Below are 26,932 nucleotides of genomic sequence, written 5' to 3'. Positions count from 1 at the left end.
CAATGAGAGCATAAAAGAGAATGGACTTTTATGTTAAAAGTGTCTCTATCATTCAGACCTTAGTCCATATCTTAGTTTGATCCCTGCATCTTACAAATTTTAAGCAAATCCTCGGATAGCTAACCCTGCCACTGTTTTCCATTTCTGAAACAGCTTTGAAGAGGAGAGTGCTTCTTTCTATAGCACACATTTGTCAGGAAATGTTACTAAAGGGTGTGGGGCACCTTGAAGAGAGATGATGTATAAATACACGTGCCTCGTTAAAGCTGTGATTACTAACAATGAGAATTTCCTATGTGAAAACAAAAACAAGACATTCAAAGATCGGGATGCCAGGGTTAGCTAACAGAAGCAAAGCAATTCAATAGCTCTTGATTCAGCCGAGTCATCATTCCCAGCACGTGGCAGGTCAATATGGCAAGCCAGGATCTACTTCTGACACTGTGTCTGATATGTTCAACTCTTAATGGCACACTGTGCTGATGGACAATCAGTTATCTCTTCTTGGTGTTAGTGAAGTTGCATAGGGCTATGGAATTATCCAATGTTTCTTTCTGTCCCTTGTTTATTTTACTCACGAGGAACTAAATGCAAATTTAAAGGCCTCTGGGGAGAAAACAGAAACAGATGATGCTGTAGGACTTGCTCTTACGGTTGAGAAATAATAGAAATGAAACCAGTGAGCTCACTTGGTACTTGCGGGATGTAAAGTCGGTCTGTGTTAACAAATCATTGATTGCTTAGTTTCTTTCGTAGGAACAAAATTTTATTGAGTGACCACAAAATAACAGGTGCCTTTCTCTGCTGAACGCCCACAGACGAATCAAGATTTTACCCCTGATGAACTCACAGGCAGAGAGAGACTTTACTGGAAAGACATTTCAATAGACATTTCCCTTGTAAAAGAACAGTATTAGCTAGATACCAGGAAAATACATTACAACAAGAAGAAGTAAGGTTTGACTCTTTGGTGTCCCAAAGAAGAAAACAGGTTTGGGTCTATGATGATAAATTGAATGTAATAATCTGATAACATACGCTTTATAGTGAGTTTCAAATGGATCATCTTGGGCCCTTGTTGTATATAGACTTGGCAGCCTTAGGAAGGCTCTTTAAACTTCTGACATATAGGTTTCTCATGTGAACAATGAGGGCTTGTGATACATTTACCTTTGAGAACATGCCATCTAGTAGATTCTCAATTCAAGGTTGGCTGTCGTTGGCACTGGATTAATCCCGTTATGCTTTTTAATATCATTCAATCTTTAGTTTTGTCAGAGAACCGTTAAGCAAGACATCTTTCCTTTTCATTCATCTCAGAGTGTACAGTATTGCAAAATGATTGCAGCAATGTTACCTGTGAGCGATTTTCATCATGGCAGCGACATATATACTATATCAGCAGCATTGTAAAATTACACATTGATTCAGCTGATAAGTGGTAGTGAATACTATCAGTTAACAATCCAAGAGAAAAGTTTCCATGGGTTAGAAAACTGGTTAACTTTTTTTGTGGTTAATGATCTATTTCTGCTTCTCTTAAATTTCTAACATTGTATAACTTATGGCTAGATAAATTGTATTTCCCTGGAAAGCCAAGACAGAGTTAGCCAGATACTGTGGTGGAGGTTCCCAGATATGGCAATGAAGCCTCTTCTTTTCAAATATGTATTTGTAATACCAACCTGAGTTTAAATGAGAGTTTCTATGAGTGACTCCCAATTCTTTATTTTTGGAAAGTTCCATTATTTGGTTCTTACAAAAGAAACTCATAGATGTCCCGAACAGCTACTTTTTCTTCCTGGGCATCACACCTTGTGTGTATCCTTCCTCCAGGATAGGAACAGCTACTTTCTTCTATCCAATAGAATGCGGTAAAAGAACTGGGACGTGCAGTTTATGATCGCATTCCTCAGGTTTCTAGTTTCTGTGTCGCTATTAATCTTTCTCTTCCCTACTTCTCTGATGACTCAAGCTACCATTTGGTGCTTGGCCTACAGAACCGTCCATGCGGCCCCAGGACTGTAGCCACTGACAAACTGAGGCCTTCGGGCCAACAACCCACCAGAAACTCAAACTTGCCAAAAACCATGTGAACCTGTCCCCAGGCAGACTGCCAGATGAGAATCCACTCCTGGCTAACACCTTGACTGCAGAGCCCCCAGCGAAACTGTGCCCAGACTTCTGACTCACAGAAACTGTGAGGTAATCAATTTGCACTGGTTTAAGCAGCTGAACTGGCAGGGATCTTGTCAGAGAGCAGTACGTTTCTGTGATGGAGTCGGGATGGAGAGAAAGGATGCTGTGCGCGCAGCGTAACTGAAGCGGGAGGAGGCTTGGTCTGCGTTTCTAGCGAGCGTTTTAAGAGCTGCCTATTAATTCTCACGGTGGTGATGGCTTGTGATGATGATGAGACAGTTTATAAATCTCCTAGGGGGTTCTCGAGGGTTGGTAGTTAAATAACTCTCACTTAATTTCTGGATTTAGTAACCAAATGTCCATGGAAAACCCACACTGAATTCCGTTGTAAAATTCCCATAGACTCCGCCCACTCTCTGTATCACAAATTCATTGTAAAAGGAAAGTAAATTTCTCTTTTATGTCCAGGAGTTCCTAAGTCCAGGAATTTGACTAATAATGTGATAAAACTTTTGATTTATTGGATTTCTCTTTCTAGGAAACAAATCTAATTACCATCAAAGAAAATTCCATCATGTAGATGACAGAACCATATTTTATTATTAATATATAGTAATACAGTATTACTAATAAAACTAATACTCATTTTGGCTAACTTCTTGTCATCATAATTAAAGTAAACAGTAATTATCAGTTGGCCGATTCAGTTTTTAATTTGCTCACTTTTTAAAATATTAATTTCCATTTTGGAAATGAAGAATATGAGATTCAAAGAGATCAGAACAGATCCTTTTAGACTTATAGAATAACTCAGAATTAAGATAAGAAGATCCTTGAATTCTTGTGTGCCTTTCCCACTTGACTGCCTTTGCCTTTAATTGCTTTAATTACAGCTTTAGGCCATTCCCCACCCCACACCCAGACAGGGTTTCTCTGTAGGTTTTTGAGCCTGTTCTGGAACTAACTCTTATAGACCAGGTTAACCTCGAACTCACAAAGATCTGCCTGCCTCTGCCTCCTGAGTGCTGGGATTAAAGGCATATGCCACCACTGCCCGACTACCACTGCCTGACTTTTAGGTCGGTTTTTATCACCTGTTTTGTAGTAAGTTATATAATATAACCCACAATAAGCATATAATTTTGCTTTAAGTTTTGTGGCCAGAGTTTTTGTACATTAGAAATGGAAAGGACACCTAAGCTTGTGATTGGAATATAATATAAAATGTAATAACTAGAAATTATAGTTTATTTTGGCCTCTGTATTCAGAAATATGAAGAGTTTATTGTCTTGCCATCTTTGTCAAGAGTTTGCACTGCTTCCTGATGGAGGAAGGTCATTGGTTAAAAAAATAAAGAAACTGCTTGGCTGGCCCTCATAGGTTAAAACATAGGTGGGAGGAGTAAACAGAGCAGAATGCTGGGAGGAAGAGGAAGTGAGCTCAGAGGCCATGCTCCCCTCTCCCAGGCAGATGCCATGAAGCAAGCTGCCAGGTCAGACACGCTGAATCTTTCCCGGTAAGACTGATGCTACACAGATTATTAGAGATGGGTTGATCGGGATATGAGAATTAGCCTGTAAGGGCTAGAGTTAATGGGCCAAGCAGTGTTTAAATGAATACAGTTTGTATGTTGTTATTTCTGGGCATAAGCTAGTCAGACGGCTGGGAGCCGGGTGGGACACAGCCCGCAGCTCCTACTACAGCTGCCAATGAGATTCCTTAAGCAACTAGCAAGCTATATGAGTTTCCCCATTAACAGTCTTCGAGCGCTCAGATTCAGTAGAGCTGAAAAATGAGATCTAGGGAAGTTTCTAAAGTCCTGAGCAATGTTAGAGTTTGCCCATCTTATGATCAAGTGATCTTTCTAGCTTTAAGGGAAAAATAAATCATTGTTAAAATAAAATATCACATGGAACCCACAAAGGTGCACCTTAAAAAACATGGCACCCACGCCACTGCCACCACCACTACTACCACCACCAGCAGCAGCAACAATAAAACAAAGAAACTCACCCTACCCAAAAAGGATAAAGCAAATAACACAGTTTGTTTTGTTAATGCTGCGGTTGCCAGTGAAAATGAAGTAGGCTTAAGGAAATACTCATTTTAAGAATAACAAGAGAGCAACATAAACTCACTTAATAGAAAAATGAATGGATTTGACACAAGGACTATTTTATAAGAACACGACTAGAAGTCTTAAAAGTCCTTTTCAAAATCCTTTTTACTTTCATCCAGTTGCTTATTTCCAGATGAAACCGCCAATTGTCAACATTCTTTCCCACTTTCCCTTTCCTTTATTCGATTTTGGTACTGCAAATGGTAGGGGATGCAGAGGAACAGCTACTAAGGCTTGTGCTTTGCTTTAAGGAGCATGACTGCAGAGAAGTAGTTTAGATAGGATTGCTTTTCTGATGGTATATTTTCAGTGTGTTTGACCTATTATTAGCAAGTTTAAAGTAAGCAAAGGCATTCCTTTCAGCAAACATCTAGTATGTCTTATTGTGCCAATACAATCTTTGTGAATAAATATAGGGATAGTACAAGATTACAAATTAAAAAACTATCTCCCCCTAAAAACAACAAACAAACAGGCGTGTGCATGTCCATAGAAGATTCTTAGCCATGTAGATTTCTGTAAGGCACATATTTTGATCACCTATAGTGAAAATGTGAGCATGTTGTCTTTTATCTGCATTTCTATCTCTGGAAATCAGTTCTAAAATCCTCCAATTCCAGGCAAACACTTGCAGGGGGAATCTGTTACCATGTATCAAGAAGCACTGGTCCTGAAAAATCCCGTCTTATCTCTCCACATAGCTTTATAGCTATCCTATTGGCTCAGGCTTTGGGGCAGCTTCAAATGTAGTATTTTGCAGAGAAGATGCCAACTTCTCCTGTCTCTTATAGAAAGAGTGAAACCAGAAGACATGTATGTAAGATTGGATTTGGGGCAATATGTGCAGATGGCAGCTGAGACTGAGGGCTGATGCGAGGAAGTCTGGTGGGATTTCCAAGACCCACCGTCAAAAGTCCTTAAGACAGCCACGGAGCATCCTCTATGTTGAAGCCTGTCTTTTGCATACGTGCTCCCATGCTGCAAAGCCACCAGGAGGTCACAGATCGTGCAGAAGGATCAACACAATGACACGGGCTGATGACAGGTTGACATCTAGGGTCATGCACCAGTTTTCTTTGGGGATGCCCATATAGACCAGAAGAGTTGCATCAGCAAAATGTCACTGAAAGCTGTCACCAAATTCAACAGACAAGGCAGAGCACCACTCACTAATACACCAATAGCCTAAGAAGTCAAGAATCCGTAATGCCTTTCTGCAAGGCTGCAAAGTGCTTCTTGATCCAAACATAGAATCATAAACCCTACAGAGATTCGAGGCGCCAGGATTCCTCATTCCTGTGATGTTTTCCCAAACATCCCCATTCTTGAATAGTTTTAGCCAAACTGAATAGTAGCACCAATAACCAATGCTGAGAAGAAGAGTGAAAACAGGGACGTGCAAATGAACGCCCAGCCTGAAGAGACACTTCTCTATTTTTGCAAGAAGGATATAATAAAGAATCATTGCATGGGGGCAGTGTAGCTTCTTGGCTATAGTTAGCAGCACACACTCGAGTCCGAGACATCTGCGACCTAGTTCTAGCCCCATATCCTGGGACATTTGACAACTGAGCCTCGGTTTCCTCACTGAAAACAACAAGCTTATTCATTGTACCTAACTGCACTACAAGGTTGAAGAAAAGATTAAATTAAATATATATGTAGGGAATTCAGTGCACAGCCTGATACAGTAAGTTGTGAAAATGGTAGCTACCTATACAATAAAATTATTATCAGCATTACTAATTTTAATTAGGAAATGTTTTTCAAAAGTGATCTCTTTGAATTTAACGTGTGTGTCATCTGATCTGGAAGTATAATAAGGGTATCTAATTCTTTCTGGTTTAGTGAGTCAAACAGAAAACCAAAACAAATTGAATCATTCAACTGGTGTATTTAGAATTGCTGATGATTATAGCATTCAAGAAAGTCAGCGAAACACAGAAATTGCAATTCAACTGTTCTTGAAAATCTCCAAAATCAGTTTTCATTTGTGTAGTCTAACGGTGGATAAGGCTTATTCATTTTTTAAAAAAAATATATTTGGAAACTTTTTAAAAAGAGGCATCATGTAAGTTGAACACAGAGGGGATAAAAGATGCTAATGGAAGGAGAGGACACCAAATTCTTCGATGTCCTATATGAAATTTTAAAATGAATGTATGATGCTTGCATAGCTATGCATACTTTAATGGAAAATGCATGTCATCAGCATTTTATTTCATCATTCATTCACACACACACAAGCATGTGTTACCCTCCTTGTTCCAAACACTAATTCAAATAATACGCCAATCATCAAATTTTGAGAGGGGATGATATATATATATATATATATATATATATATATATATATATATGTGTGTGTGTGTGTGTGTGTGTGTATAGTATATATACATTCATACATATACCTGTGTATATATACATAAATATACATTTCATATATCTATATATAGATATATGAAATTTTTAGGGTATTAAATTTTATATTTATTAGTGTTTTAGCTACATTTATGTGCATGTAAACTTCTGGTACCACACAAATCAGAAGAGGGTGCTGGATAACCCCAATAGTCTGAGCCTCTACAGGGGTGCTAGGAATTGACTCTAGGTCTTCTGGAAAAACAAAACAAAACAAGTGCTCTAGACTGGTGACCATCTCTCTGTCTTCTCAATATGTAAGTTATGAGACTCCAGGACACCGAGTCAGCAGTATCAAAGGTCCCAGTGCCGCCTCATTTGTGTTGACTGTGTTCAATTCTCAGAGTGCTGTAAAACAGGACGACTGTTTGCTGACAGTTTATACCACCAGATACCAACTCAGGCCTCTGTCCAGCTTTATGTTGTCAACATTCACAGAAACATGAGCAGTTACAACGTCTCCGAGGATGCTCAAGTCTGGATTGTAAAAGATGAGATGGATAGATTTCGTATTTTCATTGCAGATTGTTTTTTTTTCTTTAACAAACTGCTGAGCATAATTTTTTAAAGGCAGGAAATACAGCTAGTGTTTGTTTCTAGCATGGCTTCTGTTTTGAGATTTCTTCTTTGTAGGAGAAATGTGTTGCCCAGCTGTCTAGAATCCCAGTCAGGATATGGTTTCAGCGTGAGCTATCTTACAAGAATGATTTTAGCTGCTTACAAACAGAATAAAAATGAGACTGAGCTATTTCGTGCAAATTTTTACCCACAGAGGGACACTGTGGCTTAGACCAATGGGACTTACATGAAGTAATGTAAAGTTGAATTCTGTGTTTTGCCTAGCCAAATTAGTCAATATGCAGAGCCCCTAAAGATTCATAGAAAGAAAAATTATGGGACAACTAGTCAAAGAACTAGTCAACACACATAAGAGGTTTTCCACCTGAACTTATAGAGAAACAGTTTAATTTTTACCAGTTTTAATGCCTCTACCTGCAGCATTCACAGGAACCAACATATAGAGGATGTACACATAACATCCCCCCAGACACACAGAAGCACATGCACACAGAAGCACACACACATACGCACACAGAAGCATACACACTCATAGTTGCACAATACATAGGTAGCACAGACATACATACTTACTCCACCGTTATTAATACAGGGATGCCTCGAGACTAGCACTGGTTCATGGAACAAGAACATCAGCAAAACAGGGACATGTTGGGTGTGGCGCACAACTGTCCATAAACCCCAGCTCCAAGAAGATCCAGTGCCTCTGGCTTCTGTGGGCATGAGCTCTCACGTTCACATGCCCACACAAACCACATAATTAAAACAACAAAATTTATCTCTTTTAGAAACACAAGAAAGATTCAAATCCAAGCTCATATCGAGATTTGTGGAAGAGGCAGGTGTTCCAACCCCTTTATTCTATTTTTTTAAGGTCAAGACCTTCATGTTTTAATGCTTCTTGGTATAAAGCCCATGTGTACATTTGATTACATTCTCTCTAAAAATAAGACCAATGGGTCTTAGCAGAGATGAAATTTTAGAGAGTAGATATGAGTATCCTATTATAAATTCAGTTATCAAGCGTGTGAAGAGAACATGGAAAAGATAGACACCCTAGTTGTCTAGTTATGAAATGTACAAACTACTTAAATATCACCCTGAGGTCATTTAGGCATCCTATTCTTCTTTTCCTAATGTTCTTAGTTTTATTTTTTTTTTCATTAATAAACTTTCTAAGAGTAGCTTCAGGCTCTTAAAAAGGCTGACCAGCACATACAGTTAACAAGAGCTCCCTCACACCTCCCAGAGAGTCCCCTAGTGTTAGCACTTTGTATTAACAAAGTAACTTTGTCACACCTAATGAGCTTGACATGTTATTGTTGACAGCTTTCCCAGGTTTATGCTAGCCTTTATTCTCTGTGTTATCTATTTTATGGGTCCAGCTAATCTATAACAACATACACACACAATGCTGATGTTACACAGAATTCTTTAACTGCTCTCACATTCTGTGCTCACTCTACTTCTCTCCCAAATTCCTTGTTACCACTAATCTTTCCCTATCTGTACAGTTTTCCTGAAATGCTGTATAGTTTTCCGTGGGTAGCTTTTGGCCTTATCCATTCAGCAATACACATCTAAGGTTCTCCCAGGTCTACTCATGGCTCAATAGGTGGTTTCTATCCATCACAGTAATATTCCATTATATTAATTTACCACATATTTTAGTTCAATCATATTCTGAGACATACCTTATTACCTTCAAGTTTTTATTCATCCCTTTCAGGGGCTGGACCAGGGTCTCATACATCATGCATGTGAGGCAGACATCTCACTCCTGAGCAACATCCTGACCCTATCTTCAAGCTTTTCCAAATAGGAATAAAGCTGTAGATATTTGTGTGTGGAATTTTGTGTGGAAACAACAGACATTACAGAGAGTCTGTATCTGCTGGTAAAGACCCAAAGAGGTGCGCCATTATGTTTTCTCTCAAGGGGTGTTAACCTTATCTTGTTTCTTGATTTACATTTCATTAACAACATACACATCTTCCATGTTTTCTTTTTTGAGCATTTGTGATGTGGTTCTTATGTTTTCAATCATATGCCCATTGTTCCCTTCATCAACACATATCAGGAACCTCTTATAACCCAGTAACAGTTTTTCAAAGCTGAGCTATTTTTTCTTAATTTATTATTTATTCTGTTTTCTATTTTTTCATTTCTTTATTCAACACATTGTTGATTTTACATGAGCTATTAGTTTGGCTTTCTAGTCTATGTCGTTTCAGATACCCTGTTATGATTTATTTTTCTGATAATTGTTCAATTATTCCTTGATTTCTGCATTTTGTGTGCTCCCCTCAAAACATTGGTTACTGACTGTCTGTTCATTGTGTGCAGTTGCCTGAGCACAACTAGAGATGTGACTTCTGAAAAGTGTTTGAAGTAAAGAAATCACTTACCTTGGTTGACAATAAATTTTAACTTCTGTATTGTTGCCAGATTGCCACTAACTCGATATATTCCATCAACATCTAGGCCTGAAAACAAAATAGCATATTTCAAACCAGCACATAGAAGAACTGAGAATATAAACAAATAATGATGAAGTGTATTGTACATGATTGTTAATACCCCTTCTCCACAGAGAAGACTAATTTCGATGACTTCAACTAAAACAATGCTCAAAATTTTAATCTCGCAATTTTTGTCATAAAGTTCTGGGACAATCAGAGTCAAATACAACTTTCATTAAAGCAAACACAAAAACCCATGCAATTGCATGGCATATTTAAGATGATTCTTAAGACAAGCAGAAAAAAGTTAGGAAAAAAAGAACGTGCATGTGTGTGTGTATGTGTCTGTGTGTGTGTGTGTGTGAATGTAACTTCCCTTATTGGAAAGATAAAATAATTAGACATGTATGAGTTGTTTTCCTCTCTCTTCTTTGTTTTCATTTTGTTGCTCTCCTTCTATCCCCCATCCTTCTCCTTCTCTCTCTCTTCATTCCCAACCATGCCCCATTTTGCGTCTCTTGCAATCACTGTTACTTGGCATGTATTAGTCTAATGCTTGAGCTACAGAGTAAACAGTCATTCAATGTATGACTAGTTTCTAGCATGTTCATATAATAAGATATTATATTATAAAAAGAAAATATGGAAAATTCTGGCCTATTGCTCTATGAGTTTCAGATCATTTTGGAACTGGTCATCAAAATATTGTAGGGAACTTTGGATAATCACTTGTTTGATTTTGTATGATATGCTTATCATATCTAGCCATTTTAACAGCTAAGTCTCTAGGATTCTTAATAAATGAGAAAATATACAGAGATACTTATTTATGTACTATTATTCTCTCCAATAAATGTTGATGTTTTAATTTTTGTTTTAGGAGTATCATGTATCTAGGCTATCAGACAGATAAGTTTGGGTGAGATTACTGGCCAAGGGCATGGGCCATTATCCCAGCATCCTCTCCAAGGAGGTGGTGTCAAATCATTGTTAATCATGGGGATCCATGATAATAAGTGTTAAATAAGTTGAAAGAAATTCATTATATTTTGTAACAAAGACATTACAAAGATCTTTGATGACACGAAATGTCATTCCTCTGGTTTGCCATTTCTATACTTCTACACATTTTAAATTAGGACTTTTTGTGTTGTGCAAAACATTTCTTCATTAGCTTACAGTAGGATAATGCAATTTATGTCACAGGCATCGGTGACATAAGGCAGAGCAACTATTGCCAGTGCCCTGAACTCTTCTAAAGTAATGAACTAAAGTAACTTGTGACAATAGCAGAGGAGTAGAGTTGCTATTAGCAAATGTCTTAATTGTTATGGGTTGGGAGTTGCAGAGTAAGCTAATGAACAATACATTACTGAGACGCTTCCCCTTTCTGAGAAGTACAAACTTCTCAGAATACAGAAGAACTGGATGGAGTGAGACATCTATCTGTAAATAGAAAAACCACCCAAGACGTAATTCACTTTATAAACATCAAACAATTTTTTCTTCCCAATGTGCAAACTACCTCTATTGCCTTAAAGGAACCTACTGTGTTTGCCCAAAGTAGAATGAAAAATTGACATATTGAATGTGAAAATCATAATTAACACTTTTCTTCTAATATATGATTCCTGCTTTCACTCCAGGATCCAGTTGTCCTTATACTTGTGTGTTTAAGTTTGAATGATAAAAGATTAATTTAGGATGATTTACTGACCAAATTTTAGCTAATATAACTAAATTTTCTTATTGCTTCATCAGAAAGTAGTTGGCATTTTGTCTTAATTTGAAAACTCTAAAACAATATGATTTATTTTAAAGGTTAGAATTTGTACGTGGAGCCCGGCGTTGGTGGCACACGCCTTTAATCCCAGCACTTGGGAGGCAGAGGCAGGCAGATCTCTGTGAGTTCAAGGCCAACCTGGTCTACAAGAGCTAGTTCCAGGACAGGAACCAAAAGCTATGGAGAAACCCTGTCTCGAAAAGTAAAAAAATAAAAAAAAAAAAGAATTTGTACATGGTTGTGTACTCTTTTAAAAATGTTTCTTTTATGAACATATAAACAACTGCAGATGATGATTTTGAATTTTCTGCATTATTGGTGGTGCAGTAGTGTCTATAGAACAAAGTTGAGGACAGCAAGTTGGGGCAGCTTTGGAAGAGTTGGGATTCAGATATAGCCTAATGTCATTCAGATGAAGAATGATGCGCAGTTTCATCTTGTCTCCCAAAATAAAATTTATCCAAATGAAAAGTACCCTAATTATTCTATAGGTTACCAGTTATTTGAAAGGAATTCAGAGAAAAAATATTTTTAGGAAAAAAAATGTGAGTCTATGTTCTGTAAAGGAGGGTTTCAATTTATCTTTAAAAGAATAAAAGATCTCAGTTAAAAGAATTATTAAAGAGGAAAAGTCAATCTGTATCTGGTAAAAAATGAGTACACTGACTTTGTATTTATTTATTTGTTTGTTTGTTTGGCTGATTTATAAGAAGTCAAAGATACGTGAAACAAATCCCAAACAATAGGATATGAATCATAACTTTTTCCTTAAGCCTCATATAAAATCAAGTACATTTTTACTTTTTGTCTAACACTCATAATAGTATTTTAGGAGTATTTAGAGTGTCTATGCTGTCTTGTGCTGTAGACTGATATTCAACTGCGACAGTTCCTCGGAATCCCAAGTTTTGTTTTTCTCACGTGTAAGTTGAAGTTGCAACCGAAGAAACAATGGCCTTGGTCTTTTGAAAATTTCTGTAGAATTTTTTTTTAAATGTTCAATAATCAAAAACATTTGAAAGAGTAGCATGGATTGGCTATATTACAACTGAACAATATGAAAGTATGGCAGCGTTTAAAGAAAACAGCCTTATTCTACCTTAATAACCTATTTTCTTTAGGGACGAAGGCAGGGTGTGCTGCTGATGGAGATGGAGAGGCTAATTCAGACCTGAGCTGCTGCTGTGGTTGCGTGACTGAGTCATAGCTGAGAAACTGTCTTGTGGCTTCAGTTAGCAACCAGAAAGTAAGAGGGAGCCGAGTAAAGCGTTTAGTTGCAACATGAATCTACTGACACAGCTTCTCCGTCCTTTAGATGCAGAGATAGCAACATCATACATCTTGCAAATTATAATAATCTCGACCTTAGTGGCTCCCGCTCTGAGCAGGTTCTGCCCTGCCACTGCGATCATACGTTTTAAATTGTGTAAGTAGGGTGAAAATGGCAAAGTGTATACTAACAAAGAGGGCAATGCATTTTTCAAAAAATAATCTGGAACCTATCAGTGAGGTTTAGTAATTATAAATTATGTAGGTGCCGTCTTGAAGCTGGTGAGGTCTCCCCCGAATGGCTGCAGAACGGCAAGCTTAAAATCCTGGGAGCATTATCTCAATTGCCGTTATTCACGTGTCATTCCCTTTTTACTCCAAGAACTTTGAAAGTTGTGCCAAACCAAACCAATGTAAATTGGTGGCTTTGGACATCCTTTTCATGACCACATTATCTTTGCTGGATGGGGAACCGCTCATTTTGGAAATAAAGTCTGTCTTGGTATGAGTTTTAAATGAGTGGTGTCTTCAAGGTACCCACATTGTGCTTTGGTGGAGCTTGGACAAATTACTTTGAGAGTTACCTCTTTGCAGTAAATAACACGAGTGAAGGCTGACAGAGGTTTTTGCTTGCCCTGCTAGGAATACACTGGGAACATGAGGAGACCAAGTCATTACACTTTTGTTTTAAAAAACCAGACTGGAATGAACAGGATTACAAAGATTTCTCAGAAGAGAACCACATTCTCTGAAGTATCATTTGCTTACTCACCAGCTGACTTTTTATGTTTCAAAACAGCGTTTACCACTGGCAGAAATCCCTGGGTGTTGCCGTAGGGGATTTTAGAAACTTGTTCCTTTTTTTTTTTTTCTGAAGAAGAAGCTTAAGGTGGGATAGATGTAGTTCAGACACAGTGCTGGCAAGATGCTGAGAAGGAGGGACTGAATTTGTTTAGCTTTGTATTCCTTAATCATTTATTGACCATTTGCCAATTGCTGCTTATTGTATGTGTTGACTCAAAGTCGTGACATTCTATACGATGCCACTGTAGAGAATTGTGTATTCTGTAGGATATGACTGCAAAGAACTGTGCCTACTTATATTGTCTCATAATAATGTTTCCTCTGTTTTGTTGTCTTCACATGTGCGATCTCATCTGCTCTCTGTCTTCTTGGAATCTATTTGTGGTGTGCTATTGGCACTTTTTCTGTTTTGCAGGGAATTCTTATCTTCTTCCCTCTGTCCCTCTTTCCCTCCCTCCCTCCTTCCCTTCCTCCCTCCCTTCTTCCCTTCCTTCCTTTCTGTTTTTTTTTTAACAAGTATATCCTTTTCATCTTCTTATTAGGATTTTTGAGAAAGAAAGTCAGATTTTTTTGATGTGACTACCATCTTGAATTAGATGTTTGTATTGGTTTTCTAGTGACTGAATCTTTAATGATGAAAAAAATCTTCATTCAAATTCTGACATGTTGCTATGAGTGTTTTTACTGGTACATGGTATAAAAAGGATGGTTGATTACATTATGATTATTTGAATTTCCTGTTATGTTACTACACTTTAATATTAAGAGAATATGCTGACTAAGGGTCCTATTTCAGTACATGTTTCATGACTTTTATTTTTTTGTATTCATGATTTTTATTATGTTATAGAAATGTTATTGTCTTTATATTTTTAATGTCCCCTAAAGACTTAGGGTTTTCACACTCACTTTTTTCATTAACCTTTTTTTAAAAATTTTCTCTCTGTTTTTGGTTATTAGTCCTATTTTCTTATATATATGTTTGGGGTTCTTGTTTGATAGAAACGATTAATGCAAAATGATTTTCCTTTTAAGGCAATAACAAAATTCTTATTTTCAAATATTCCTTCACTTTTCTCATTTATTTATTTTTGCTTAAGATAATTGTGAAGGTTTCCTTGGTATATTTTATGATTATTTACTTGAGGAAGAGTTTTTCATCAATGAGGTATTTATGGCAGATTCACATAAAAAAGCAGAACATTTTTTCTCCTAACAGTGGGACAGGCAAACATTGGTTGCTCAGTTAAGAAACACTAAATGGTGGGCCTGGAGGATTGCTTGGTGGTTGTCAGCCCTGGCTACTCTTATAGAAGTCTGGGGCTTTATTCCTAGCACCCACATGGTGGCTTGCAACAATTTGAAACTCCTGTCCTAGGCAAGATGAGGCACTCTTCCTGTCTAGGCAGGGACTACATGAAAGTGGCCTACATGCATGCTCTCAGGCATACACATGTCCACAAAAATAAATAAATAAATAAATAAAAAACAAATAAATAAAAATTAAAAGAACATTTAACTAGAATGAGATCACTAAGCAACTTCATTTTAAACAGTACATAGCCTGTAATATTGAAAAAAGATCTACTGTATTATATCATTTACCTAGTTTCATAGAGATGGTTAATTCCAGATTTGGGGTAAGATTCTGAAAACAGAGAGTGCACACAACTAAGAAAACATCCTATGGGCCTAAAGAAAGGGGTTGGATCAAACACAGAGGTTCTGTAATCAAAATGAGGCTCACCTTTAGGGCTTTTTATTTGCCACCTGATTGCTTAAGGTCACTGGCAAGTGCCCCAACACTCCTTATACAACTGTCCCTTCAATTCAGCACTAGGAAATAAAAACATTTAATGTCCATCCAACAATACTCATTAATTAGTATTAATAATACTCATTGTTCTTCCCATCACAGACTTTGACAAAAGCACTGTCCTGTTTTGGCAGCTGGGGAGACAGGTGCTTAGCTCGTGCCAGAGTTAAGATGGGTAACAGGAAAGGACCAAATCCATGGCAGTAAGTGTTCTAAAATTTGGATGTCTTACAGATGCTGCTCTGTGCTACTTAAACCTTAACATCCCTATAGAACAGTAAGTAGAGATTACAGAAGCCTCAGTGGTGCAGGAAAATTGTCTATATATGTTTTAAATGAATGCTGATTGGCCAGTAGCCAGGCAGGAAGTATAGGCGGGGCCACCAGATACGAAGTAGAGGTGGATCAATGAGAACAGGAGAATTCTGGGAAAGAGGGAGCCCATTCCTTCCCAGTCCTGCCTAAACCACAGAAGAAGGAAGATGTGATTATCCGCTGAAAAAGGTACCAAGCCATGTGGCTAACATAAATAAGAATAATGGGTTAATATAAGTTATAAGAGTTAATAAGAAACCTGAGCTAATGGGCCAGTCAGTTTATAACTAATGTAGACTTCTGTGTGATTCTTTGGGACCTGGTGGGAGGACAGAAACCAGGTAGGACAGAAACCTCAGTCAACACCTCAAGGTGGGAGGAAACATGCATGATTTTGTTGTTCTGTTTTAAATATTATCAGGTATTCTGTGTAGAGAGGGATGTTTGGGAAAAAAATCTTGAAAAATCTTTTATTGCTTCACTTTCCACACCGTTTACATATATATATATATATATACATATACATATATATATATGTATATATATATATACTTGTATATATATATATGTGTGGAATATGAGCACTTTATAAGCAGAAGAGAAACCCACTGAAATCTTTAAATATTTGTGTGAAAACAGAAGCCATGTGGGAAGTCACTGTCATCTATTATTAGACACTGTCTTCTATGTTTGTACTTGGTTCTTGCCAAATATCTCACCCATTTCTCATAATAAGAGATACTTGCCTACACTGCTGAACTATACCAATGGAGATAGCAGTGCCCACAAGATCCACTCTTGACATCCATTTTCTGTGCTTCATAATGGATTGTGATTGCTTTTACATAAAACCTCCATACATTTACTGTAACTCATATTCCCACTTTGCCTACTGGGCCAGCTTCCCTTAAAATCATACCTTTTAGCTTCTGGATTGCTAAATGAGAGCCAAATCAGGGAAAAGATGAGGGAAAATGTTCCAATATGGCTAATGTGGTATAGATTGAAGCCATTTGTGTGCCATATTTAATATCTGGGTAACGTGAAATGATAGACAAAGGATGATATCCCCTGTATGGCTACTCATTTTTTAAATATAATTACTTGTATATATCTGTCTAACTCAGCAAAGAATTTGAGGTCTGTAGGATAGTATTCATGACTATAATTTATAGAATTATACCAATCATGAAGCCATTCCATAAATCTCTTAAGGTTAAAAAAATTAAAAAAGAACCTGAGTTTGAACACGAATCACCAAGAATGTTTCTATCAGAATAAAGTTGACAGACTGAGATGATTTCTGGAAAATAGAGAGCATTGCCTAAAGATAGTCTTTGGTTAATTTTAGTATATTTCTTGCTTTCAGAACAATCTCAGTCTTGAAGACAAGGACTGACAAGTGACTCTGGTGATCATTTAACAGAAGTTGTCCTCTTCCAGGAAACTTCTACAGAGCTAGAAGACACTGACATTGGAGGTTGCATTCTGGGCAGCTCCTATCATTCTCTGCATGGCAGGGCTCCACTGTTTAAGTTTTGCTGGGATCATCCTGGTGGAAGTATATCACTTTTTCAGTATTGGGACTTGCTTTGTGAAAGTAAATTGGAGTAACGGAAATAAAATTTGGGTCTGCCACTATCACCTGGTAGTTTACTGGCACACGTACTAAGAAAAACTGAGGTTTCGTGACAGTAGGGTGCCCCAGGAGAGTCAAGGGAGAAATAGAGTTTTGCATGGATGCCATTACTAAGGAAACCTGAAGTCTGGTGTTTGAAAGTGAGACCCTTGCCCTCAGACACCCCTTATCCAAGAAGTCTGGGATGATTGGAAGCATCACCCCAGCCCCTGGCCTGAGAGTTGTCTTGGTCCAGACTCCCGCCTGCCAAGTGCTGACCCCTCCCCAGGGAGGGTCAGAACCACTCCCACAGGCTATTTAGGCTCAGAAAAAGGAACACGTGGTCTCCAGGGTTTGTGTGGGCTCCTCTCCTCGCCATGCTGTTTTGGTCCACCAGGTAGAGCGGCATTTATTAAACGTGGGCACGTTTGATTTGGTCTAATCTGGTCTAATTGGAGTTATTTTGTGTTAGCAGAGAGGCTCTTCTTAAGTTTATTCCTAACATCTGTGAAGGAGAAATCTATATATTTTGTACATACTCTTGCTCCTTTAAAATATTGTAGCAGCAGACTATTTCATAAATTAAAGACACAATAAAAGGCTGACCAACACCACACAAGCATGGAGAAAGCACTAGAAATGGCTCCTTTAATGATGAAGTCATAACAGTTATGTAAAAGTCTAGTCTCTTATCCCATCGTACTGGAAATAGATATTGATGTAAAATTCATATATTTGCTGTCATTCTTTCAAACCCTCCACTCCTATTTTCCTTTAAACATCTAAACAAAGTGACCTCATTGTTTTCCATTGGGCTTCTTCTTCTTCTTCTTCTTTTTTTTTTTAAACATTGGCAGGGATGATTGAGATTCAGGAATGTGGGAAAATGGATTCCCAAACCACGTCCCTCCCCTTTCATTCTGAACTGTAATTTTTGGCTTGGCTTGACTCGCAGTCATCACATTTCAGCCTGAATCTCTCTGTAAAGTGATCTTTCTTAAACATTTCTCTCACTCATCAAGGGATCAGAAGCGAAGCCATGCTAGCCTTTCAGCAAAACACTTAGAAGGCGCTCTGACGGAGGAGGAGTCGCGAGAGCTACATTTCACCCAAAATTGTTTGAAAAGAGCACATGTTCAGAGCCTCGCTGTCCTCCGCGAGTCTTGTCATCTGTGTGCCGTGAGCTCCAGCAGCTATTTTAATCTGTTTTTGTTTGCAATCCATTTGGTGTCCACCCAAGGAAATGCAGGTGATTCTAATTAACTTACAGCTAAAGATGTCGGAAAAGAAAAAAACCAAAAAAAAAAAACCCCAAAAAACCAACAACTTACTCCCGTTGTACAGAATTATACACTTAAAAATCTGTCTTCTATTATTTATAACACGTTATTAATGAAGATGACTGTATGCATATATTTACCTCCTAATTCACTGTTGTTCACTTTTTTGTTTAAAAAGAAAACAAACAAAAAAAAACCCAATGAGGTTTATGAAACAAGAAAAAGCCACACACATACACAAACACACAGACACAATACAGACCCTAGGAATGTTTGCCAACTTTATTTAACAAGAGTAGCAACTTAAAAATAACATTATTTTTACTTTGTGCAGCATAGTTTAATATCTGAAATAACCCTGTTCCAATAAAAACCTATTGAAATACTCTCAGGCCTAACTCTGCCCTGAAGGTAAAAGTGATTAATTGAAAGATTTTGGCAGATCTCCGCTCACCACCAGGGCAGTTTAATTTAGAACACATTCAACCATTTCTCAGTGTCTCTGTGCTGGTGGGGCATGACTTTTGATCTTCTTTGGGGAGGCGCCTGTAATTCAGAGCCTTTGGCTAGCTACTTCCTGGAGGGTTTTCATGGCTGCCCCTGCTGCGCATTCAGGTGAGAGACAGCCCTGCCATTCTGGAATCTCGGCCTTAGACTAGTAAAGGTAATTCTAGGCACAAAGGGACACCACTACAAACCCCGCGGGGCGTCGACCATCTGCATAAGCGCGCCAAAATCACAGACGAGGTGATTCTTTTCAGCCTGGTGGTGCTTTCAGGCTTCTGAGCGATTCTAGCACCATTCGACACTCCCCCAGTAAAGACGGGGCTCCTGCCCACAGCAGTGGCTACACTGATCCGCAAGAGTCTTTGCAGACAGACGCAGGATTGGTTTTTAGAGACTACAGGAAATGCACACCTTCATTTTTTTTTTTAAGTTCTTCTGCTAAACGGAAAAATGAGATTGAGGCTCCTTCCTCTGCATCTGGTAGATTGTGGTTACAGGGAAGCACTGAGAAGCTGAACTATATGGAAACAGACATCCTTGGGTTGGCGAACTCCAGTTCTCTAGGAAATTTGACAAACGGTCCATTCAATACTCACTGTATAGGAATAGAATGCTAGGTGCTAGGTGTTAAGGATTTGGTACAGAACGCATATATAATGGTGTGTGTGTGTGTATTCCAAACTATGTATTTACCCTAAGCCTCACACCATTGAATGTCATACAAACATTCATTTACTCATTCATTTTATTTATTTATTTTCAGAACTGGGGTTTGAAACTAGGGCTAGGCTGGCATAGTCCCAGATGACATCAGTTTCTTTTTTTTTCTTTTTTACTTTGTGAGCGAGAGTCTCACTAAGTTGTCTAGACTGGCCTTGAATTAACTATGGCTGAGGCAGGCCTTACAGTTACTACTCCCTTGCTTTAGATAATGGAGTACCTGGGATTATAGGCATGTACCACATAAACATATTCTTTTGAAATTTATCTATACGTACACGAGAGATGGATAATCATTTAATTAATTGATTTAATCAATCAGTTGTTACCCTTGTAATGAACAGGAGTTCACTTCCTTAAACTCATATCAGGTAGCTTACAAAGACTGTAACTCCAGGCTGAGGATAATTGATTCCTTCCTCTGGCCTCTGTGGTTGCCTGCACAAACACAACATACACTCATACGGACACACATGTATACATAAATGAAAATAACAATAAATATTAAAAATACACTTTGCACATACAAACAAATATTTTTACTAGCTACCTAAATATATATATATATATATATACATACTTATTCTACTCTTTGAACAAACAATACATTTTCTAACTTTAAAACAATCTCATAGATTTTATTTCTTTACTTTTATAGATATTCTGAGGTTTATATATATGTGTGTGTGTAAATTATATTTTCTATATAAGTTTTGCCTACATATATGTATCATATATGTACCTAGTAGCCTTAAAGGCCAGAAAATGACATCAGATCACCTGAATCTAGAGATATAAACTATTGTGAGCTGCCCAATGTGTGCTGGGAATTGAACCCAGGGTCTCTGTAAGAGAAGCCACTGCTCTTAACCATTGAGCGACTGCTCCAGTCCCATATATTATGAGTTTTTATTTCTACCCATCCACACGAAAATATTTGGATAGTATCATTAATATGCTCATTGTCTCTGAGTTCTACTATGTGTCTGTAATTTAGATGAAATATGCTGTAAAACCCATGAGATGACATGAAAATTCTTTATGGAGCTCACATAGGAAATCTAGAATTTTAACTGATTGGTGAGCTATTCTGGCATTACTTTTAAAGGTTTAAAGATGCAAATACCATCTATCAAGATCAGAGAAAACAGACAGATTGTCCCTTACTTAGAAACCCTAACTCTGCATGGACGATCATGATTTTAGGAGTCAAGCAGAAAGCACCAAGTTTTGCTATATTAATTTCTAAAATCATAAAGGCTTCTTTAAGTGGTCTATGAGAGAGGATTTTAGCTTTATTCTTGACTGCGGGTTGTTAACCATCTATCAAAGAATCGTACACCCTATGGCTACTCAGAACACATACATGTGCTTAGGAAAAGGGCATTCCAGTATCAATTGTTGCCTTGTATAAAATCATCTAAGGCTGGTATAAGTTTCACACATATTTCATGTTTTCTTTACATGAAATCAAAAGAGTATCATCATTTCCCCATTTCCTGAAGAACTAACAAAATTTAAGGCTTAGGAATATTTGAAAATCCATAATCAGTCTCTCTAGCTGATTCTTTTTTTTTTCCTTATTTTTTTTCTTTCTAGCTGATTCTTGAAGAGATTTTAAAAGGTAGACAAAGAAGACTACCAGTTTGAAACTTAGAGTTTATGTGCTCAGCTCCCACAATAAGCCTTAAGATTAATTACAGAGGCCTTGTTTATTTCAGAGTTTTGAGGAAACATTTCTTTCAGGCAAAATTGCCTATATGTAAAATTCTGCAATAAGAAATAATGCTATTCTCTTGTCTTGAAATCATTCCTTTGTAAGAGAACTTGACTAATGGGAAGGAACGATAGGGTTGAGCCTTGTAAATCTGTGTGTGATATAAACAGGTGGAAGGAGACAATAAGAAATCAAAGATAAAACACTGAGAGAATAATAGAGTAAGAAAATCGATGGGCTGTATTGGCTTTAAACTAACAAGATAGAATGGTTTACACCTTACAAATATTTCTTTACTTAGATCCTTTACTATTTCCTTATAAACTAAAGCAGAGAGAAGAAATGATCTGAGTATATGTAGAAATTTGGGAAGAGAAGGGTATTATTCAGGACCACTAAATACAATTAATTTTGAATGGTTTGTTCTTACTGTCATAATATTCTTTTCATAGAGGATGAATTATAAAAGGATCATCTACTGTTCTGCACGTACAGCTTATGCAATGGTGCTTGTCTCAGGGTGAGTGCTGCTGTTCCTTTTGGAGATTACAGCTCCCAGCATTCCCCTGGACTATGGATACATTTCTCCCAGACGTGACATTTTCCACTGCGTCCTGAATCCTCATTGCGCCATGCAGGCTTTTCTCTACACATTCAAATGCCACTAAGAGATGCTTCATTCTCTCTTGAAATCAAGAGAATCTGATGCCAAGGTCTTCCCTCTATTTTGGTCAGCACACAATACAGTCTTGACAACTTCTACAGTGGTAATGTTTTTCACACGTGAACTGTCTATGCATAGACCGCTTGCACCTGATACCCCTCTTCTTCCTAGGGACCTGAAGCCTTTCACCATAACTCAATCTAAGTACAGACATATTACCCCGAACATGGGCTGACTCATGAGGTCAGAGATACTTCCAACCTGCTGTTCACTTTCACAATAAAACTTAAGAAAGGCCTTTGGACCCAGAACCAAATAAATTTCTGTTAATTCACTGGCTGGAGTATCAAAAGCAAAGATTGACCTTACCTCACCCAGTTCCAAAGCAATATGGTCTTCAAGCAGAACTCCTTGGAAGAAGGAGAGTTCAAAGCTTAGGAACACTGTATGCTTTAGAAGTGTCTATTTGACTCCTCTTTCCCCTCTGACTTATCAAAACAAATGCAGACTTCACTTTCTAGGGCTTAAAATATTGTAAAAGGAAACAAGACCATTTCTTTTTCAAAATGATCCAAACTTTTAAAAACAACTGTATCCAAGTTAACACACAGTAGCGTAATAATGGTACCTGGACCCTTTCTATACGTGCTACACCTGATGCTGTTTGCCAGAAGAATATTAGCGGTCAGGTAGAGGCTCAAGGTAACGAGTAACGAAACCAGCATGCAAAGAGAAGGAAGGAAGGAGACAAACTCTTCTCTTTTCGGCTCATGGTTCCAGGGCTTCTGACCCTGCTCCCTTTGATTCCACTGTCTATAAGTGTTCTTTCTAAAATCTTGTTCTAAAAATTGAACTGAAGTTTTAATATTCAACACTACTCAACCAGGGAAGTGTTTTTTCAATCCTCATCCTGTCAAGACAGGACAATGATGCTTCAGGATTTCTTCTACCAAGGCTTGATTTCATTCAAAGAGCCAGCTGTATGTGGACTTGTCGAGAAAGGCTTTGAAAATAAGGAGGCTGGCCTTCGACAGTTTTTGCTAAGCAGAAACGTTATGGTCATTTTTCTTTCCAGACTTTTAGTAATGGAGTATATGAGAGTTGATTTAAAAATATAATATTTAAGCCAGGAGGCAGTGGTTCATGCTTTTCATCCCAATACTTGGGAGGCAGAGGCAGTCGGATTTCTGAGTTCAAGGCTAGGGTGGTCTACAGCATGCGTTCCAGTTCAGATAGTGCTACAAGGAAAAACTCTGGTTTGACAAACCAAAGTGTGGGGGGGGGGAATTTAAATAATTCTTTTGCTGACTTCTCTATGGAAAAAAAATTTCTGATTTATCCTCTTCATGTTTTAAATGCAGTATCTCTTAAATATTAATATTTGGGTCTATAAAGACATGAGAAAAATATGGTCCTAATCTTTTTCATATTAATCTGTTTTCTTGTTTCAGCATTTCTTCTCATTGTTCAGTAAACACACAACTCTACTTCTTTCTGTTGGCTCTTCAGGAGGATACAGCTGACCTGTAGAGCTGTGTCTTTTGAAGAAGAGTTGATGTCTAACATTGGTATACTTTCTTAAATCTAAGTTCAACTAGTTTATCTAGGAAATAGAATTGCTTTATCAACTGCCTTTCACAAAAAAAGTTGGTGGGAAAAAAACCTTTCTGGTAGGAAATACATATATACATACATATATATGTATATATATATATATATATATATATACATATACATATATATAAATGTAAATCAGATCATGGATTAAAGGATGAATATTGTATTTGAGAAACACTATAAGACGGTTCACTATGTTAGTTTTTCCAAAACTTTGTTCCAAATCAGGCTTGGATTATGTGTGAAAAGTAAGAACCTTCTACTGTAACAGGTGCTGGCAGGAAACTTCCATTAAAGCCATTGAAGTTCTGCCTGTAAAGATTTGGCATCTGCAAACATTCTCGCAGAAGAATGCATTATGCATCAGACTTTTCTCACTAGAAAAACAATGTGAGGCTGTGGCTGCTGAACAATATTCCCAGTCCCTATTTTGTTAACACGATTTTTTGGTGATGACATCTTTGCTGGCCTCGTGTTATATATGAAGCGTGGATCAGCTCTCATTTCAACACTGTGAACGTGCATTGTCTTCTGTGTAGACAATAGAGACACTGGTCTACCATCTGTTTGTCCTATTTAGAGGATAAACTTGAAAATATTTTTTTCCCAGTGCCGTTCATGGTTTAAATGACTGTATCCACATTCTGAAGACTGACTCTTTGCATGAAATTTTAAAAGTATTTACCAGGTTTTTAGTGAAGGTGAGAACCAGGTCTATAGAGTGCTGGCAATAATCGATGTAAGCTCATGTGTATCTCAGACAGAAGGAACATTATGTCTGATATGTAATAGAAGATTAAAAAATGCTATTTATTTTTCTTTATATAAATATTCCATGCTAATATGGCCTTATCTTTAAAGTCCAATGATTCTATTCTCTGAACATAAACTTCCCTACCTTACATAAATAAGGACCCCTTCTTTAGTCAGCCTTCATTTCTCATATTACTAAATCTACAAACCATATATTCTTTCTCATGTTAAATACATCTGAAGACAATCTCCTACTTTATCTTATAAACTGATTATTTATAAATAATTTTACTTACATACAAGGGTTAACTTAGAGTGACCAAGTTAATGTCTAAAAGAAAAAGGTATGTAAATTCTAGAAAAAAAAACCCAGTAAATACAATTTAGTACATGTGTAATCCAAGTGCGTGTGTCTATATCTAGATTTGTGGTTACCTTGTGTGTTAAATATCACCAAATAGTAATAGTAATAATTTGTATTTTATTACATAAATAATTTTATAGTTGAATTGATGGTTTTAAACTGAGCTTTTCAACTAAGCTGTAAACATGTATATATAATAAATATATATTCATATTCATATATATAATAAACATATATATCCACATATATCCATAAACATATCTTTAGCAACAAGTCCTCATTGAGGCTAATCAAGCAGCTGACAGGATAGAGAACTCATACATGTGTATGAGCCTGTACACTGACATCGGCACTCAGGCAATGTGCCCAAGTGTGAGAAAGCCTTTGCTTCAGGGCAACAGCCAACCAGCTCAGCTCTTGATTGCACTGCCTGCCCCTGACCACATGGCCCTTTGCTGTATCCTTAGCCTCCCCTCCTACAGTGAGGGAACGCTGCTTTGTACTGCTTTATTGCCAATACATTTTTACTTTGTATGATGAAATGAAGCAAGGGACTGGTTTCATTAGAAGGAGAGGTAAACAGAACATTAATTAAATTTGCTGATGATACTAAATTGGGAGGAACTGTGGACATCTGTGAGGACAAAAGAATCATACAAATGGACTTAAGGAGTTTAGAAATACGAGCAGGAAATAATAAAATGAGATTCAGTCTTAAATAATGCAGGCTAATACATTTGGGAGAAGATAATCAGAAACATGGCTGTTCAGTGCATGATCGAGGCCTGGAAAGTGGCAATGGTGAAAGAAACCTAGGGGGTGATAATAGGAAATACTATGCACAAACTTACAGGGAAGTAGTCACTATGCCTGGGGGTGTACATATAAAAAGGCAGAGCGCTCTTCTTAGGACACCAGTATGTTCGCAAGCAACAAATAGCAAATTTGCTTTCGTTGTCGAATCATTCAGGTCCATGGGACAATTTAACACCCTTCTGTGGGAAGATTGCTCTTCTCTATTAAAGATGACAAAGTTTGTTTTGTCTAAGACCTATGTTGGAAATCAGAGTCACTGTTTAATTTCTGTCATTTTCTACTACAAACTATTGCTAATATATCAGTCCATATATTGATGGTTGATGACATTGTAAACACAACCTCACCGCTCTTGCTTTATAGCTTCCTGTCTCTGGTTCGTATGATTGCACATAGTGTTCAGAGGCATTGTGTTTCCTAAAAGTCAGCGTCTCTTTAAGTCATGTGATACGATTCGCTAAGGATGGATGTGAGGCAGGGGTTTTAGATAATATCCACCTCTTTATCCACTTAACCACCCACTATGAATTGAGTCCCTTTCTCCTGCTGACTATGGAATTCTAGGTAGAGTAAAGATGGCTGCAAAGCCAACATGATGGCTGTGATGCTCTAGATGGAAAAACACAATGAAAGCAGCTATTGCAATCTCAGCACTTGGGGATATGTTAGGAAAAGTGGAGATGTTGTTAGCATGCAGAAGGAAAGCCCCTCTGGTATATTCAGGGGGCCACATGGTAGGTTGGGGATAAGTGAGAGCATTTTGTTTGGAGAAGGTGATTCTTCTGCTGTTTGCAAGAGAATCAAGACAAATGTGGCAAGCGGACTGACCGTGGCAGGTTTTTTAGGGGAAGGAACGAGCATATGGGATAAATAGAGGTCTCTAGAAGCAAGGGTTTTGCTGGACTTCCTAGAACACATGAAGCAGTTCATAAAGATTTGGAGATGGACAACAGGCAGGGATCACTTGATTATTATTATTGTTGTTGTTGTTGTTGTTATTCACTGGTTCCGCAGGTAGCTCAGGAGTTAATTCACTCCAAACTTTCAAAAATTCAAAATGGAATTAGAAAAGAACAAAGCTTAATTATACATCACAATTCCAAATTTTAATGACATAGGTGCTTTCATAGTTTATAGGGTTTTTTTCCAATAGCATAGTTTAAATTTG

The 26,932-nt window shown here is 37.6% G+C and overlaps 1 protein-coding gene across 1 annotated transcript in view; it reads right to left on the bottom strand.

Annotated features, from left to right (window-relative positions):
• Window positions 1-26,932, bottom strand: part of LOC121433225 (rho GTPase-activating protein 15) — a 565,350-nt gene that overhangs the window by 182,230 nt on the left and 356,188 nt on the right. The window contains exon 10 of the mRNA XM_041631578.1: window positions 9,668-9,745. Coding sequence (XP_041487512.1) covers window positions 9,668-9,745 — 78 coding nt within the window. The remainder of the gene's footprint in view (window positions 1-9,667; window positions 9,746-26,932) is intronic.

The sequence above is a fragment of the Microtus oregoni genome, unplaced genomic scaffold, assembly GCF_018167655.1.
Source record: "Microtus oregoni isolate MIOR12 unplaced genomic scaffold, Mior012 000037F_ref0000500, whole genome shotgun sequence".
NCBI lineage: Eukaryota > Metazoa > Chordata > Mammalia > Rodentia > Cricetidae > Microtus > Microtus oregoni.
The sequence above is the reverse complement of the archived record's forward strand: the minus strand, read 5'-3'. Positions and strand labels throughout refer to the sequence as shown.